We start from the raw sequence: 18,972 nt of genomic DNA, 5'->3' as shown, positions 1-18,972 counted from the left end.
AGTACATGTATAATCAGAAAGATCTCTAAATGATCTCTGTGTCATCTATGACAAGAAGTGATTAAGTTGATTAACAAAAACTGTACAAATCAACTAAACTACATGACTAAATGCTAAAAAAAAACAGCAAGCAATAAATAATGATAACAGTGATTACTTACAGTACTAAACAAGATACCCACCCTACATGATGACAAGGCTACTGAGACTCACACATACAGTGAGCTCCAAAAGTATTGGGACCCCTTTTCTTTTTTGGCCTCTGCACTCCAGCACTTTAGATTTGAAATGATGCAATGCTACCATGATTATGGATAGTCCTGAATGAATCGTGAATAACAATGACTGATAGAGTTACAGACGCACAAATATCATACCCCCTAGACATGCTAACCTCTCACCATTACAATAACAGGGGTTAGCATTTTTTGGGGGGTATGATATTTATGCCTCTGTAACTTTCTCACTCATCATAATTCACGATTCATTCAGGATTATCAGTAATCATGTTAGCATCCACATTAATGTAGAAGTGTTCAGAAACATATTATATTCTTATTTACAATAAAAGTGACTCCAAAATGACACAATACATTATCTACCATTCATTTCTATTGGGCACAAAATAATCTGAAACACAGCCAAAACAAACAGCAAATGCATCCAACAAGTTTGTAGAGTCACAAGCTTGAAGTTATCATTGCGTGCTAGGACTATGGGACCAAATACTACACTTTTGACTACTTTAATACACAAGTGAATTTGTCCCAATACTTTTGGTCCCCTAAAATGGGGGGACAATGTACAAGAAGTTCACCCGATATGGATGAAAATACCCTCAAATGAAAGATGACAGTCTGCACTTTAACCTCATAGTCATTGTATCATTTCAGTACAGAGCCAAAACAACAACAAAATTGTCACTGTCCCAATACTTTTGGAGCTCACTGTAGTTTGTAATTTAGAATAAACACTCAAGAAACTATAATATAAAACACAGCGTTTATTTATAGAAGAAATACAGTCACAGTGCACATTAGCAGAGCACTTCAACCAGGCACTCTGGCTCTCCGACAGGCTGATCAGATTACACAGATACGTTGGTTCAAACATTTATTTTCAAAATGCCTGTGCTGTTGCAACGTTACATTGCTACTGTGATAAACTCTGCTGCAGGGTGATGCCAAGCGGCAAGTTTGAAATACATCGGTGACATTTCTATTCACATTGCAGCATTTTTTCGTTTTACCTGTTTTGTATCAGCCCAAATGTAGCCCACATAATACAATAAAGAGAAATAACTGTCTTTTCATTTGCTTTGGGAAGATAAAGGCAATGCAGAAATACTTTCACAACTGAATTAATTTTACACAGTAGTTTTTGTCCCACATCCCGCTCCTCTCTCCCCTCTTCACCTCCTCCCTCCTCTCTCACACACTGACAAACACCAGGCGTGCAGAGTACGCCAGGTCGGCCAGGTAGAGCAGGAAGTTGAGAGCGGTGAGAACTGCAACCGTCACCAGTGTGGGCTGCTGCTTGGTTTGGGTGTGGCTGTAACTCTTGTCGAACTGGAACACTGGCCAGATAATGGTGGCGGTCAGGTACATGACAACAGCCAGCAGGCCGTAGGCTGACAGGAAGCGTGCGAAGGGGAACGGGAGGCAGCCGGTACACTCCCCGACACACAGCACCACCACGGCCGCCGACAGGATGAAACAGATACAGTAGACCGCCATGCACCACTTGAGCGCTGGGTGATGTTCGTACGATACAGGGTCGCTGACCAGTATGAAGATGATGCAGGCCACGAAGGTCTGGCACACCTTGAGCAGGCCTGGAGCTGTGGCCATGTAGCCTGTGACCTCACCCGGCCGTGCCCGCTTCAGGGTCACCTCCCACAGGTAGGCCACGGTGGCCAGGCAGGAGAAGACAGTGGCGGCGATGCGTCTGTCCCGGAGCTCCCCGTGGTTCTGCTGGCCCTTGAGGAAGTAGACGGGGAAGATGATGGAGGCGGAGAGGCAGAGCAGGGTGGCGTAGCAGGCCATGGTGATGGGGAAGTTGTTCCAGGAGACGGGGGCTCGGGCCTGGAGGCCAAAGTGCTCCACCAGCAGTACCAGCAGGGTCCCGGAGAAGCTGAAGGCCCAGCAGAACACACACCAGTCTGCTAACCCGTGGGAGAGGGAGGCCCCGTGGGCCACCACACTGAAGGCCACGCAGGAGAACAACAGGGCAGCCACACGCACCCACAGCAGCTGGGAGGTGGGCAGCACTATCAGTGGCATGGTGGGAGGTGTTATACAGTTAAGTTATACAGGGGAGTGGGGTATATGTACTGTAATACAGCTGGAACACAGTAGTAGTTCACTTGTTCAGAGTCTTTTAGTTGTATCTGAGAGGCTCAGAACATGTCCTGTTCTCATCCAGGATTCTGCAAGGAGATAGAGAAACAAAGCAAGATTTAGGGGCCAGGCTAATCACAGAACATCCCAAATTATTTAGAAAAATAAACAATGAAACCATTGTGAAATTGTGAAACTGAAACCATTAACATGACTCTCAGTTCTACATACATGAGAGCAGTTCTTGAAAATGGTTCCCAGTCACTTGTTCTCTACATGTCCCCTCCCTCCCCAGAGAGATGCCTGATTACATGCTTTCCTAGTCTAAATACAAACATTACATCAACATGGCTTAACTCTCAGTTCTAAGTTTAAATGCATGAGAGCTTTGTATTCACTATGAAGAAACCGAGCAAACAGGCTGAAACAGGGCGGGACTACTCGAACTTGTCCAATAAGAAACACGTTTGTATTATTTATTTTTTGTTGTAAAACATTTTGCTGCTGTCATGTACATGCCATGCATCTGGGGTCTATACATTCCCCAAACAGTTGCAAAACTTTTACAACTTCTATTTCTATTAGTATGAATTACAGTGGGGGAAAAAAGTATTTAGTCAGCCACCAATTGTGCAAGTTCTCCCACTTAAAAAGATGAGAGAGGCCTGTAATTTTCATCATAGGTACACGTCAACTATGACAGACAAATTGAGATTTTTTTTCTCCAGAAAATCACATTGTAGGATTTTTAATGAATGTATTTGCAAATTATGGTGGAAAATAAGTATTTGGTCACCTACAAACAAGCAAGATTTCTGGCTCTAACAGACCTGTAACCTCTTCTTTAAGAGGCTCCTCTGTCCTCCACTCGTTACCTGTATTAATGGCACCTGTTTGAACTTGTTATCAGTATAAAAGACACCTGTCCACAACTTCAAACAGTCACACTCCAAACTCCACTATGGCCAAGACCAAAGAGCTGTCAAAGGACACCAGAAACAAAATTGTAGACCTGCACCAGGCTGGGAAGACTGAATCTGCAATAGGTAAGCAGCTTGGTTTGAAGAAATCAACTGTGGGCGCAATTATTAGGAAATGGAAGACATACAAGACCACTGATAATCTCCCTCGATCTGGGGCTCCACGCAAGATCTCACCCCGTGGGGTCAAAATGATCACAAGAACGGTGAGCAAAAATCCCAGAACCACACGGGGGGACCTAGTGAATGACCTGCAGAGAGCTGGGACCAAAGTAACAAAGCCTACCATCAGTAACACACTACGCCGCCAGGGACTCAAATCCTGCAGTGCCAGACGTGTCCCCCTGCTTAAGCCAGTACATGTCCAGGCCAGTCTGAAGATTGCTAGAGTGCATTTGGATGATCCAGAAGAGGATTGGGAGAATGTCATATGGTCAGATGAAATCAAAATATAACTTTTTGGTAAAAACTCAACTCGTCGTGTTTGGAGGACAAAGAATGCTGAGTTGAATCCAAAGAACACCATACCTACTGTGAAGCATGGGGGTGGAAACATCATGCTTTGGGGCTGTTTTTCTGCAAAGGGACCAGGACGACTGATCCGTGTAAAGGAAAGAATGAATGGGGCCATGTATCGTGAGATTTTGAGTGAAAACCTCCTTCCATCAGCAAGGGCATTGAAGATGAAACGTGGCTGGGTCTTTCAGCATGACAATTATCCCAAACACACCGCCCGGGCAACGAAGGAGTGGCTTCGCAAGAAGCATTTCAAGGTCCTGGAGTGGCCTAGATCTCAACCCCATAGAACATCTTTGGAGGGAGTTGAAAGTCTGTGTTGCCCAGCGACAGCCCCAAAACATCACTGCTCTAGAGGAGATCTGCATGGAGGAATGGGCCAAAATACCAGCAACAGTGTGTGAAAACCTTGTGAAGACTTACAGAAAACGTTTGACCTGTGTCATTGCCAACAAAGGGTATATAACAAAGTATTGAGTCACTTTTGTTATTGACCAAATACTTATTTTCCACCATAATTTACAAATAAATTCATTAAAAACCCTACAATGTGATTTTCTGGAAAAAAAATTCTCATTTTGTCTGTCATAGTTGACGTGTACCTATGATGAAAATTACAGGCCTCTCTCATCTTTTTAAGTGGGAGAACTTGCACAATTGGTGGCTGACTAAATACTTTTCCCCCCCACTGTATATGGATACGATATGGATTACAATTATCATCCTGAATATTAAGGCTATACTCACTTCATGTTACACACATAGACACTCAACCATGCAAATTAGCTGGGTTATTATTTATTTGGACATCACACATTATAGTCTTCCTCTTACCCAGACATCATACACACTCTCACTAAATCACACCCAATATTACACGCATCAACCTACTCAGATCTACTACACACATAATATCCTGACTCAATTTTCTAACATCTGTGGCATTGGCTCACAGGCAAACAGGCAAAAAAAATTAATTAAAAAGCGAACAACATGAAAACACCAGTTGCTTTGTGCATATTGTTATAACCTGTTTCTTGAATTCTAAACATCAGACGTTTGAAATCTCTATTTTTGGCTAAAAGAAAAGGAAAATAACATATACTGTTTACAGGAAACTCCCTCTACATCTTTAGATGAAGTTGCGTTTAAAAAGAAATGGGGCAGTGAAATTATTTTCTGTCATGGACAAAGGAACTCAAAAGTTGTGATGATATTAATTAACAAAAATGTCGATCCGAATGTGCAAACAGTCAGGAATGATCCGCAAGGAAGGTGGACAATATTGAATATGAAAGTGGATGAAAAATTGATTTGGCTCATTAATCAAAATGGTCCAAATCAGGATGATCCATACTTTTTCGGAAATATTTATACCAACCTACTGAACTTACAGGCAACAAACGATCAAATCCTTATGGTGAAAGAGTATAACACAGTGTTAAGTACCTCAATGGACCGTAAAGGAAAATCAATCTACAAACTATCATCACCGTGCCCTTACGGAAATCACAAATATTATGGACACATTAGAAATAGTGGATATTTGGAGACTAGAAAAAAACCTAGTGAGATATACATGGAGGAGACTTGATCAAGCTAGTCATCTTGACTACTTTCTTGTCTCTTTCTCTCTTGCATCAAAGGTTAAACAAGTATTGATAGGAGACAGAATGCGATCGGTCCATTATCTAATTGGCCTTCACATAACTCTTACAGAATCTCCACGTGGACGGGGATATTGAAAATGTAATCAAAGTCTACTGGAGGACAGTTTATTCTTAACTAAGACAAAATCATTTATAACTGCATATTTCCAGTACAATATACAGTTGAAGTCAGAAGTTTACATGGACTTAGGTTGGAGTCATTAAAACTCGTTTTTCAACCACTCCACAAATGTCTTGTTAACAAACTATGGTTTTGGCAAGTCGGTTAGGACATCTACTTTGTGCATGACAAGTAATTTTTCCAACAATTGTTTACAGACAGATTATTTCACTTATAATTCCCTGTATCACAATTCCAGTGTGTCAGAAGTTTACATACACTAAGTTGACTGTGCCTTTAAACAGCTTGGAAAATTCCAGAAAATGATGTCATGGCTTTAGAAGCTTCTGATAGGCTAATTGACATTTGAGTCAATTGGAGGTGTACCTGTGGATGTATTTCAAGGCCTACCTTCAAACTCAGTGCGTCTTTGCTTGACATCATGGGAAAATCAAAAGAAATCAGCCAAGACCTCTGAAAAAAATTGGTTCATCATTGGGAGCAATTTCCAAATGCCTGAAGGTACCACGTTCATCTGTACAAACAATAGTATGCAAGTATAAACACCATGGGACCACGCAGCCTTCATACCGCTCAGGAAGGAACGCGTGTTCTGTCTCCTAGAGATGATTGTACTTTGGTGTGAAACGGGCAAATCAATCCCATAACAACAGCAAAGGACCTTGTGAAGATGCTGGAGGAAACAGGTACAAAAGTATCTATATCCACAGTAAAACGAGTCCTATATCGACATAACCTGAAAGGCCGCTCAGCAAGGAAGAAGCCACTGCTCCAAAACCGCCATAAAAAAGCCAGACTACGGTTTGCAACTGCACATGGGGACAAAGATCATACTTTTTGGAGAAATGTCCTCTGGTCTGATTAAACAAAAATAGAACTGTTTGGCCATAATGACCATCGTTATGTTTGGAGGAAAAAGGGGAAGGCTTGCAAGCCGGAGAACACCATCCCAACCGTGAAACATGGGGGTGGCAGCATCATGCTGTGGGGGTGCTTTGCTGCAGGAGGGACTGGTGCACTTCACAAAATAGATGGCATCACGAGGAAGGAAAATTATGTGGATATATTGAAGCAATAGCTCAAGACATCAGTCAGGAAGTTAAAAGCTTGGTCGCAAATGGGTCTTCCAAATGGACAATGACCCCAAGCATACTTCCAAAGTTGTGGCAAAATGGCTTAAGGACAACAAAGTCAAGGTATTGGAGTGGCCATCACAAAGCCCTGACCGCCAATCCTATAGAAAATGTGTGGGCAGAACTGAAAAAGCGTGTGCAAGCAAGGAGGCCCACAAACCTGACTCAGTTACACCAGCTCTGTCAGGAGGAATGGGCCAAAATTCACCCAACTTATTGTGGGAAGCTTGTGGAAGGCTACCCGACACCTTTGACCCAAGTTAAACAATTTAAAGGCAATGCTACCAAATACTAATTGAGTGTATGTAAACTTCTGACCCACTGTGAATGTGATGAAAGAAATAAAACCTGAAATAAATCATTCTCTCTACTATTATTCGGACATTTCACATTCTTAAAATAAAGTGGCGATCCTAACTGACCTAAGACAGGGAATTTTTACTAGGATTAAATGTCAGGAATTGTGAAAAACTGAGTTTAAATGTATTTGGCTAAGGTGTATGTAAACTTCCGACTTCAACTGTAGTAGGTTCAGCAAATCCCCTTATTGTTTGGGATACCTTTAAACGTACCTTCAGAGGTCATTCACTTCAATATTCATTAGTAAAAAAAAGCAGTTTCTGTCTAAAGAGACAAGACTAACAAGGGAAATACAGGAACTAATAGTACAGGTAGATAGCAAAAAAAATCAGTACTGCAGAGATACAAAACAAGTCAGAGGAAAAACAAAAAAAAGTGGAGAAACTTATTCAACAAAGATCTAATGTAATCTATTACAAAAATAAAGCAAACTGGATGGAATATAGAGAAATATGCACCAAATTCTTCCTGAATCTTCAACACAGGAACGCTACCAGAAATGATTAGTAGAAACTCATTACTACAGATGCAGTCATCCATAATTCTCTGAATGATATTTCAAAAGAGGAAGCTAAATATTTTAAGCAGATGTTTTCTTTTCAGTCTCATCCTCACCCTCTGAAAGACGATTACTGTAAGGAATTCTTTCCAAATAAAAAATTAAAATGAACAAATGCACAAAAAGATCAGTGCGAAGGCCAAATTACAGAGGAATAACTTTTTAAGGCTATTAAATCATTTCAGTCTGGTATGCCCAGCGCTTGATGGCATACCGGTAGAGGTATATCAAGCCTTTTTTTATGTACTCAATATTCTACTAATAGCTTGTTTTAACTACTCCTATAGAAATGGTAGTCTGTCAGGTACTCAGCAGGAAGGTCTGAATTCACTATTATTAAAACAGGACCCAGATGGCAAAAAAATAAAGATCCAGTCCATCTAAAAAACTGGAGGCCTCTTACACTTCAATGTTGTGATGCAAAAATACTAGCGAATTGCATAGCACTCAGAATTAAAAAGGTTTTTACCAGGTATTGTTCATCCTGATCAGACAGGTTTTTTACATGGACGATACATTGGAGATAATATACGACAACTACTAGAAATAATAGAACAATATGAAACATCTACGAAGTCAGGCCTGGTATTCATAGTGGATTTTGAAAAGGCCTTTGATAAAGTAAGACTGAATTGGACCTGGATTTTTTCCATTTCGGTGAGTTTCTTATTCAATGGGTAAAAGTAATGTCTAACAACCCCAGGTGTAAAATAGTAAATAGCGGCTGCTTCTCAGAGAGTTTTGAACTGTCAAGTTTTATATTTAGTCCGCAAGCTAGATCCCTGCAATGTCTCATTGAAGATAACTCTTCTGGCCTCTCTGGACTAAAACCTACACTGAACAAAAATGCAACATGCAACAATTTCAAAGATTTTACTGAGTTACAATTCATATAAGGAAATCAGTCAATGGAATAAATTCCTTAGGCCCTAATCTATGGATTTCACATGAATGGGAAGGGGTGCAGCCATGGGTGGGCCTGGAAGGGCATAGGCCTACCCACTTAGGAGCCAGGCCCACCCGCTGGGGAGCAAGGCTCAGCCAATCAGAATGAGTTTATCCCCACAAAAGGGCTTTATTACAGACAGAAAATACTCCTTAGCACCCCCTCCCCCCTCAGACGATCCCGCAGGTGAAGACGCCAGATGTGGAGGTCCTGGGGTGCGTGGTTACACGTGTTCTGCGGTTGTGAGGCCGGTTGGACGTACTGCCAAATTCTCTAAAACGACTTATGGTAGAGAAATTAACATTAAATTATCTGGCAACAGCTCTGGTGGACATTCCTGCAGTCAGCATGCCAATTGCACGCTCCCTCAGAACTTGAGACATCTGTGGCATTGTGTTGTGTGACAAAACTGCACATTTTAGAGTGGCCTTTTATTGTCCCCAGCACAAGGTGCACCTGTGTAATGATCATGCTGTTTAATCATTTTCTTGATATGCCACACCTGTCAGTTGGATGGATTATCTTTGCAAAGGAGAAATGCTCACTAACAGGGATGTGAACAAATTTGTGCAAAGAAATTGCTAACTCACTAACTGTAAGTCGCTCTGGATAAGAGCGTCTGCTAAATGACTAAAATGTAAATGTAAAATGAAATTGAGAGAAATAAGCTTTTTTTTATGTATGGGACATTTCAGGGATCTTTTATTTCAGGTCATGAAACATAATAATAATAATAATAATATGCCATTTAGCAGACGCTTTTATCCAAAGCGACTTACAGTCGTGCGTGCATACATTTTTTGTGTAACATGGGACCAACACTTTACATGTTGCACTTTACGTGTACCATATTAAGTATTGGATCTTTAAAAACACAACTTTTACATTACCCTGCAGTTTACCTATAAAATGGCTGACGGTGAAGTAGACATACTTGGTATTCATATCACAAAATATATAAATGAGCTCTCCACAATGAATTTCAATAGAAAACTAGTAAAAATAGACAAGCTCCTGCAGCCATGGAAAGGCTGAGATTATTACATCTAAAAGCACTACACCTCTCTCTAAAAGCTTCACTTATCCAAAAGTTTTACTTGAACCCAAAATGGTCCTCAAGTAGATTACTAAGAAAAGCTCATCCTATGTTTAAAAATCGCCTTTGTGCAGATTGCCATGTCTCATTTTCGATTAATTGAAAATGAAACCTTGTTCAAAGTATCTCTCTTTTTCAAACAAGCATTGCAGAGCCTGGCGGTTGGGAGCTTGGGCCGATGGCCGATAGGTCGCTGGTTTGGGTCCCCAACTTGACTTGGTGGGAGATCTGTCGACGTGCCCTTGGGCAGGGCGCTTGACCCTGGTTGCTCCTGTGGGTCACTCTGGATGGGAGTGTCTGCTAGATGACTGAATGTAATGTACATGTTGAGCGGCTTCACTGCAGGTAGATTGTATGTTTTAATATATATATATATATATATATATATATATATACATACAGTGGGGAAAAAAAGTATTTAGTCAGCCACCAATTGTGCAAGTTCTCCCACTTAAAAAGATGAGAGAGGCCTGTCATTTTCATCATAGGTACACGTCAACTATAACAGACTAAATGAGGAAAAAAAATCCAGAAAATCACATTGTAGGATTTTTTATGAATTTATTTGCAAATTATGGTGGAAAATAAGTATTTGGTCAATAACAAACGTTTCTCAATACTTTGTTATATACCCTTTGTTGGCAATGACACAGGTCAAATGTTTTCTGTAAGTCTTCACAAGGTTTTCACACACTGTTGCTGGTATTTTGGTCCATTCCTCCATGCAGATCTCCTCTAGAGCAGTGATGTTTTGGGGCTGTCGCTGGGCAACACTGACTTTCAACTCCCTCCAAAGATTTTCTATGGGGTTGAGATCTGGAGACTGGCTAGGCCACTCCAGGACCTTGAAATGCTTCTTACGAAGCCACTCCTTCGGTGTGTTTGGGATCATTGTCATGCTGAAAGACCCAGCCACGTTTCATCTTCAATGCCCTTGCTGATGGAAGGAGGTTTTCACTCAAAATCTCACGATACATGGCCCCATTCATTCTTTCCTTTACACAGATCAGTCGTCCTGGTCCCTTTGCAGAAAAACAGCCCCAAAGCATGATTTTTCCACCCCCATGCTTCACAGTAGGTATGGTGTTCTTTGGATGCAACTCAGCATTCTTTGTCCTCCAAACACGACAAGTTGAGTTTTTACCAAAAAGTTATATTTTGGTTTGATCTGACCATATGACATTCTCCCAATCCTCTTCTGGATCATCCAAATGCACTCTAGCAAACTTCAGACGGGCCTGGACATGTACTGGCTTAAGCAGGGGGACACGTCTGCAATGCAGGATTTGAGTCCCTGGCGGCGTAGTGTGTTACTGATGGTAGGCTTTGTTACTTTGGTCCCAGCTCTCTGCAGGTCATTCACTAGGTCCCCCCGTGTGGTTCTGGGATTTTTGCTCACCGTTCTTGTGATCATTTTGACCCCACGGGGTGAGATCTTGCGTGGAGCCCCAGATCGAGGGAGATTATCAGTGGTCTTGTATGTCTTCCATTTCCTAATAATTGCTCCCACATTTGATTTCTTCAAACCAAACTGCTTACCTATTGCAGATTCAGTCTTCCCAGCCTGGTGCAGGTCTACAATTTTGTTTCTGGTGTCCTTTGAAAGCTCTTTGGTCTTGGCCATAGTGGAGTTTGGAGTGTGACTGTTTGAGGTTGTGGACAGGTGTCTTTTATACTGATAACAAGTTCAAACAGGTGCCGTTAATACAGGTAATGAGTGGAGGACAGAGGAGCCTCTTAAAGAAGAAGATACAGGTCTGTGAGAGCCAGAAATCTTGCTTGTTTGTAGGTGACCAAATACTTATTTTCCACCATAATTTGCAAATAAATTCATTAAAAATCCTGCAATGTGATTTTCTGGATTTTTTTCTTCTCAATTTGTCTGTCATAGTTGACGTGTACCTATGATGAAAATTACAGGCCTCTCTCATCTTTTTAAGTGGGAGAACTTGCACAATTGGTGGCTGACTAAATACTTTTTCCCCCCACTGTATATATAGATTCTATTAGACAAATTTAGGTAAGTCCCTCCCCGTTTCATTCCGTTTGCTTCCGTTTAAGAAACGTTTTGCATCGACGGAATGAATATACCCCTGACCAGTGCAAAACCTTTCGCTATGCTGCAAAATATTTTGCTACGGTGTGCACAAATGAATTTTGACACGGTGTGCACAAATGAGTTCAACCCAGCTCCTTATGGTTGTTAGGCCTACTAATTGAGTACCACATCCCCCCTCCTGGTCACATGTTCTACTCCTACAGTAGGCTACACTTATCGGTAACACTTTATTTGGATAGTCTGTAGAGCATCTACAGATCGACTATCTATAGTCTATCAGAAAGATTTTAACTAACTATCTACTAACCCTAGCCCTAACCTCAACCCTTAGCCTAACCTGGTTACCCTAACCTGGCTTACCTGGTTAAATAAAATAAAGGTGAAATAAATAAAAATAACCCTTCTCTAAAACTAACCTTAGCAGCAAGCAGTTGCTTATCAACAGATGCTGTTGATAGTGTGGTCCTCTGTAGCTCAATTGGTAGAGCATGGCGCTTGTAACACCAGGGTAGTGGGTTCGATTCCCGGGACCACCCATACGTAAAAATGTATGCACACATGACTGTAAGTCGCTTTGGATAAAAGCGTCTGCTAAATGGCATATTATTATTATAGTACAGTATGACCATCTGTAGAGCATCTACAGATGGATTATCCGGACTATCCAAATAAAGTGTGACCCACTTATCCTCACACTAAGAGAGATGACAGTGAAAGAGAAAAAGCTATTCTAGCTGTGACTTGTACTAGGCTAGGGAGTATGCACACAGTAATGAGGAAATAAAAAGTCCTTGAATTCAGACTAAGGCATTTCTTCCTTGACTTCGACGCCCTCTATTGGCATTGGTGTTCACTGTCAGTCACACAGCACCATCCCTTTTCTTTGGGCCAAAGCTAAGTTCCTAAGACTTCAGACATGATGTGTCCCAAATGGCACCCTATTCTCTACATAGTGCACTACTTTTGACCAGAGCCCTATGGACGCGGCCGTCGACTCTGAATGCAAGGTAAACTGAAACTTCACAGTCATCCTCATCATATGCTTGTCAGTAACACATTGACTTCCTCTTCAGTGTGTCTAGCTCTAAACCTGGCTTCCTGAAGGCTGTGTTACTTTAAGTGCCTCTTTACTGAGTCTATTAGCCAGATGAGAGCTTTAAAGAGCCTCCCTTCCTCTCTGGCCGAGGGGGATTTACAGGAAGCTGAACTAATGTCTATGTCTCAGATCTACAGGGGCCCAGATACTGCTAGCCTACTGTACCGTAGACCTAGTCCACATGGAAATGACAAGTTTGTGATATAAAACTGGGTTAAACAAACCTTGGGCTTGTTTACTGGACCCAGATTTGACCAATGCTACTCCTAGACGAGTCCAGGACTAGGATGAATCTGTGTCTGGGAAACTGGCCCATAGTGTCAATACCATATTCAATTTCTCTATTAGATGGGGGCCTAGTTACTCATATCTAGAGGTTGGGGGAACAAAACTAAACCAAACGGAGGTGAAATGGGGGTTAGGAGGATGTGGTGGATGTAATAATAGGTGTGGTACAAGCTCGAGTCTCTCTCTCTCTCTTGAAAAGGACGTTTTGCAATATTCTTAGCAGGAGAGTGCTGCTTTTATTGTTTACTTCTATGCCAGAGAGAAATTCCCCATGAATGTTTTATTTAGAATTTAGATTAAATTATTCTAATATTGGCAGGATGTTCAAACTAAAACACATGGGGAGAAAATATTTATAATAGGAATTATCTTTATCTCAAGTTCATCAAAGCATGACCAGACTTGTTGATGGTATCCCCAACACATACAGATCATCAATAGTGAGTGAGTGAATGAGTGAGTGAATGAGTGAGTGAGTGAGTGAGTGATAGTGATTGAGGGATTGAGTGAGTGAGTGCACAAGCAACAGGGCTGTGGCCAGACAGACCGCACCCAAGTAGATTAATGCTATGGTATCTGAGGCATTCTCATTGGACTAAAAATAGAAAGTAACGGTACTTTCTGAACCTTCTTTCTCGTCTAGACTTCACTTGAATAGAAATAGCATTATAATGAAGATGAACAGTTATTCTTACCTCTGATCTCGCATGGTCTTCTTCCTTCCTGTTACCGTTTTGGAGCCGGGGCGCGCACTTTTACGCTCGCAACCACTACGCCTACCAGTAACTGCCAAAATAATGGAAACACTTGAATAAATTAGGCAATAGAGTTCCAGACACTTGTAGAATCTATGCCAAGGTGCATTGAAGCTGTCTGGCTCGTGGTGGCCCAATGCCCAATTATGACGCTTTATGTTGATGTTTCCTTTATTTTGGCAGTTACCTGTAGCTCAGAGAAGAACTGGGCGGATTCGATTATGCTGAACGCGGGGCACCGGGCTATGGCCGGTCTAGCGCCCTTCTCAAATCGAACAGTCAGCAAGGCAGCATGGTGCATAGTCCAGAAAGATACACATATCTGTCCCATAAAATATATATTTGAATTTTCAAACTAGTTTTCATTGGGAAGGCAAATAAAGGGTTTATCAAACGCAATCACCTTTGCATGTGAAAACACAGAATCATACTCATTACTCCACGTGCTTGATTACGTCACTTTTGTTTTGAGCCGACTTAATCGTGGGCTTTGAACGGGGCACCTGGCTCACGCCCGGGTGGCAGCCCGGTTCCTAAACAAATGCAATCAACTTTCACTCGGTGCAAAATACACCTATTCAGGCGCCCGGACCAGATTAATCGAATCCCCTCACTTTCTCACAAACTCCACGCCAAATTTGGGCATTTATAGTAGGTTACGTCTGGAACTGGAATTGCGGGTTCAGCAGGACACAACGTTTTGGAACTGTTAGAAATAATGTTAGGCTATCTATTACAAACATGCGTTCGGACATGGAGAATAACGAATCATGTCGGCTCTACTGATGGCATTTCCTATCTGCAACGTTCGACAACGTTTGGCTAATGAACTTGGCCCAGATGTGTGTGGAGAGGTGGTGGAAGCTGTCTGAGGGTTTGGGGAGGCATCGTCTGCTGGAACAGTTCCCATCAGTTCCAGAGTTTCAGCAAAAGTTTCAACAATAGTATCCAGCTGCAGCCTGTCACTAAAATGAATCTGTCACTAAAGCCAAATACTATCGCCATCTACTGACCGTGGTTAATCCCTACCACATACATGCGAACTCATTTTCTTTCCTAGTTCCTTCCTCATTTCCTCGCTCCCGTTAAATTTAATCATTTCCTAGCTCCCTTTCCTCCTTTATTTCCGATCCTTTCCTCTCTACTGGCCGTGATTAATCCCTACCACATACATGTGAACTCCTCCTTTTCTTTCCTAAATTATTTCCTTGCTCCCTTTCCTTTCCTCCTTGCCTAGCTCCATTTATTTTCCTCCTTTCCTCGATCCCTTACCTCATTTCGCCCCCCCCCCCCTTTTTATTATTATTATTGTTTATTGAGATAGCCTATATTAAATACAACACCAGCTCGATTTTGTTTAATTTGAAGGATTTAGGAAAATGTTGTTTTGAAGCTAATTTCCTGCAATTCTATGTACCGGTAGTTTACAAGTCTCATGACATCTTAGGTAGGTTATTTAATGATGATGATAATAATAATAATAATAATAATAATAATAATAATAATAATAATAATAATAATAATGAAAATAAAGAGACCCGATTTCCCCAAATGTTATTCTGCTACAAAAGGATGTCCTGTCCTGGCGTCGTGAGGGAGCTTGTTCCACCATTGGGGTGCCAGAGCAGCGAACAGTTTTGACTGGGCTGAGCGGGAACTATGCTTCCGCAGAGGAAGGGGAGCCAGCAGGCCAGAGGTGGATGAACGCAATGCCCTCATTTGGGTGTAGGGACTGATCAGAGCCTGAAGGTACGGAGGTGCCGTTCCCCTCACTGCTCCATAGGCAAGCACCATGGTCTTGTAACGGATGCGAGCTTCAACTGGAAGCCAGTGGAGTGTGCGGAGGAGGGGGGTGACGTGAGAGAACTTGGGAAGGTTGAACACCAGACGGGCTGCGGCATTCTGGATGAGTTGTAGGGGTTTAATGGCACGGGCAGGGAGCCCAGCCAACAGCGAGTTGCAGTAATCCAGACGGGAGATGACAAGTGCCTGGATTAGGACCTGTGCCGCTTCCTGTGTAAGGCAGGGTCGTACTCTCCGAATGTTGTAGAGCATGAACCTGCAGGACCGGGTCACTGCCTTGATGTTAGCGGAGAACGACAGGGTGTTGTCCAGGGTCACGCCAAGGCTCTTCGCACTCTGGGAGGAGGACACAACGGAGTTGTCAACCGTGATGGCGAGATCATGGAACGGGCAGTCCTTCCCCAGGAGGAAGAGCAGCTCCGTCTTGCCAGGGTTCAGCTTGAGGTGGTGATCCGTCATCCATACTGATATGTCTGCCAGACATGCAGAGATGCGATTCGCCACCTGGTTATCAGAAGGGGGAAAGGAGAAGATTAGTTGTGTATCGTCAGCGTAGCAATGATAGGAGAGGCCATGTGAGAATATGACAGAGCCAAGTGACTTGGTGTATAGGGAGAAAAGGAGAGGGCCTAGAACTGAGCCCTGGGGGACACCAGTGGTGAGAGCACGTGGTGCGGAGACAGCTTCTCGCCACGCCACTTGGTAGGAGCGACCGGTCAGGTAGGACGCAATCCAGGAGTGAGCCGCGCCGGAGATGCCCAGCTCGGAGAGGGTGGAGAGGAGGATCTGATGGTTCACAGTATCAAAGGCAGCAGACAGGTCTAGAAGGACAAGAGCAGAGGAGAGAGAGTTAGCTTTAGCAGTGCGGAGAGCCTCCGTGACACAGAGAAGAGCAGTCTCAGTTGAATGACCAGTCCTGAAACCTGACTGGTTTGGATCAAGAAGGTCATTCTGAGAGAGATAGCAAGAGAGTTGGCTAAAGACGGCACGCTCAATAGTTTTGGAAAGAAAAGAAAGAAGGGATACTGGTCTGTAGTTGTTGACATCAGTGGGATCGAGTGTTGGTTTTTTGAGAAGGGGTGCAACTCTCGCTCTCTTGAAGACGGAATGGACATAGCCAGCGGTCAAGGATGAGTTGATCAGCGAGGTGAGGTAGGGGAGAAGGTCACCGGAGATGGTCTGGAGAAGAGAGGAGGGGATGGGGTCAAGCGGGCAGGTTGTTGGGCGGCCTGCAGTCACTAGTCGCAAGATTTTATCTGGAGAGAGAGGGGAGAAAGAAGTCAAAGCATAGGGTAGGGCAGTGTGAGCAGGACCAGCAGTGTCATTAGACTTAACAAACGAGGATCGGATGTCGTCAACCTTCTTTTCAAAGTGGAGTGAATCCTTACCACCACTACACCTGGCTATCAGCGGAGCCTTGTCTGGGAGCAAAACAGTTAATTCAGCCTCATTTACTGCCTTTTTAAAAATCATAGCTGATATGGCTGACTTCCTTAAACAAATGTGGTTTCTACTGACAATTGAGATGGACAAACTATGGCATAAGGGAACGATGAGCAAGATAATAATAATAATAATAATAATAATAATAATAATAATAATAATAATAATAATAATAATATGCCATTTAGCAGACGCTTTTATCCAAAGCGACTTACAGTCATGCGTGCATACATTTTTTTTTTTTTTTTTTTTTTTGTGTATGGGTGGTCCCGGGGATCGAACCCACTACCTTAGCGTTACAAGCGCCGTGCTCTACCAGCTGAGCTACAGAGGACCACCAAGATAAGAGGCAAGCCGTAATTTCGATTAAGACATTAATGAGCGAGCTAAGATGGACGAAGTCAATATAACTATTTACCCTAGCACTTTTGAAATGTACAATGACAAAATTCAGAACAAAGGCCGTTCTTACAGTATTCTCCCTGTACACGAAGTCAGAACTGTAGGATAAATAAAGGGGTCATATAAGCAGACAATGAAAGCTCTTACAATATTCCATGTTTAAATTTTTATCTAAAACAGGCTATAGGCTACATTTTACATTTACATTTTAGTCATTTAGCAGATGCTCTTATCCAGAGCAACTTACAGTTAGTGAATGCATAAAAAAAAAAAATCATACTGGCCCCCCGTGGGAATCGAACACACAATCCTGGTGTTGCAAACGCCATGCTCTACCAACTGAGCTACACGTGCACCACCAAGTCAGAACAGTAGGCTAAATTATGAGAGGGAAAGGGACCAAATTATTAGGGTGAGGCACATGGGCTACTAACATACACTTAGTATTACATTATTAGCTACAGTATACGTATACATATCTCCCTGGCATATTAAATCATTTATGCAGCAGCATACAATACATTTTTGGACTCACCATGTTGTGCTGTGCTCACTTGAACAGGAAGGTGGCGTGGCGGTCCTTCTTGTGGGCACATTTTGTCATCAAACTTTGTCATCAAAGTCTGTCTTTCTCTGGATTTATGGTGCTGTCAAGACAACTGGGAACTCTGAAAAAAAACAAGGTTGAATCATGATGACGTCAGTGATCTTCAGGTCGGATTTCTAGAAAGAGGCCCGAATTCCCAACTTGAAATTCCGAGTTGGATGACCTTTCAAAACTTATTTTCCCAGTCAGAGCTAGTTTTTTTTTTCAGAGTTCCCAGTTGTCTTGAACTCACTGAAGTCTGAGATTTCCCAGTTCCGAGTTTCCAGTTGTTTTGAACGCAGCAGAAGTCGTGCTGGATTGACAGCATGGCCAATGTATTCAACCTTTTCTGGCCCATGGTGTTGCATGTGAATGTTTATCCTTTTAAGCTTGGAAAAGAGACCCTTAAACACAGACTTGGACCACACACCCTCTCCACTGAATAGCAGCCTAGTAATTGCTTTGCAAAGCTTGCAGTTAGCCACTGATTCCTTCCAAACCAGTCATTGCTGAATTTGCGATTTCCAACTTGTTGTGTAATGTTTATGTCCAATGGCAGATGAGCACCGATATGTTTTATCTATCATTTCTCTTCATATGACAAGGATTTGTCAGTAGATTGTCGACCTGATTCCTGATGATGACTGCTTGTCTAGCTTGCTTGCTAAGATTTTGAAAGTATGATGTTGACATGATCAGTCCAATCAAAGCTACTGTAGATATAATGTGATTTGACCTCATTTTATCTGTGGCCAATGACCTTGAGCCTTGTTGGATGGGCACTTCTAAAGTAAATCTATGGCAGCACCCAAAATCTATG

At 42.4% G+C, this 18,972-nt stretch overlaps 1 protein-coding gene across 1 annotated transcript; it reads right to left on the bottom strand.

Moving 5' to 3' along the window:
- Positions 1 to 988: 988 nt before the first annotated feature.
- Positions 989 to 13,914, bottom strand: LOC311132182 (myeloid-associated differentiation marker homolog). Its single transcript, XM_084165401.1, has 2 exons — positions 13,859 to 13,914; positions 989 to 2,428 (listed from the first exon to the last, which is right to left on the bottom strand). Exon 2 carries the CDS (start codon positions 2,280 to 2,282, stop codon positions 1,431 to 1,433), a length of 852 nt encoding a protein of 283 aa, XP_084021527.1. The 5' UTR covers positions 2,283 to 2,428; positions 13,859 to 13,914; the 3' UTR covers positions 989 to 1,430.
- Positions 13,915 to 18,972: the final 5,058 nt, after the last annotated feature.

The sequence above is a fragment of the Coregonus lavaretus genome, assembly GCF_964263955.1.
Source record: "Coregonus lavaretus genome assembly, chromosome: 7".
Classification (NCBI taxonomy): Eukaryota; Metazoa; Chordata; class Actinopteri; order Salmoniformes; family Salmonidae; genus Coregonus; species Coregonus lavaretus.
The sequence above is the reverse complement of the archived record's forward strand: the minus strand, read 5'-3'. Positions and strand labels throughout refer to the sequence as shown.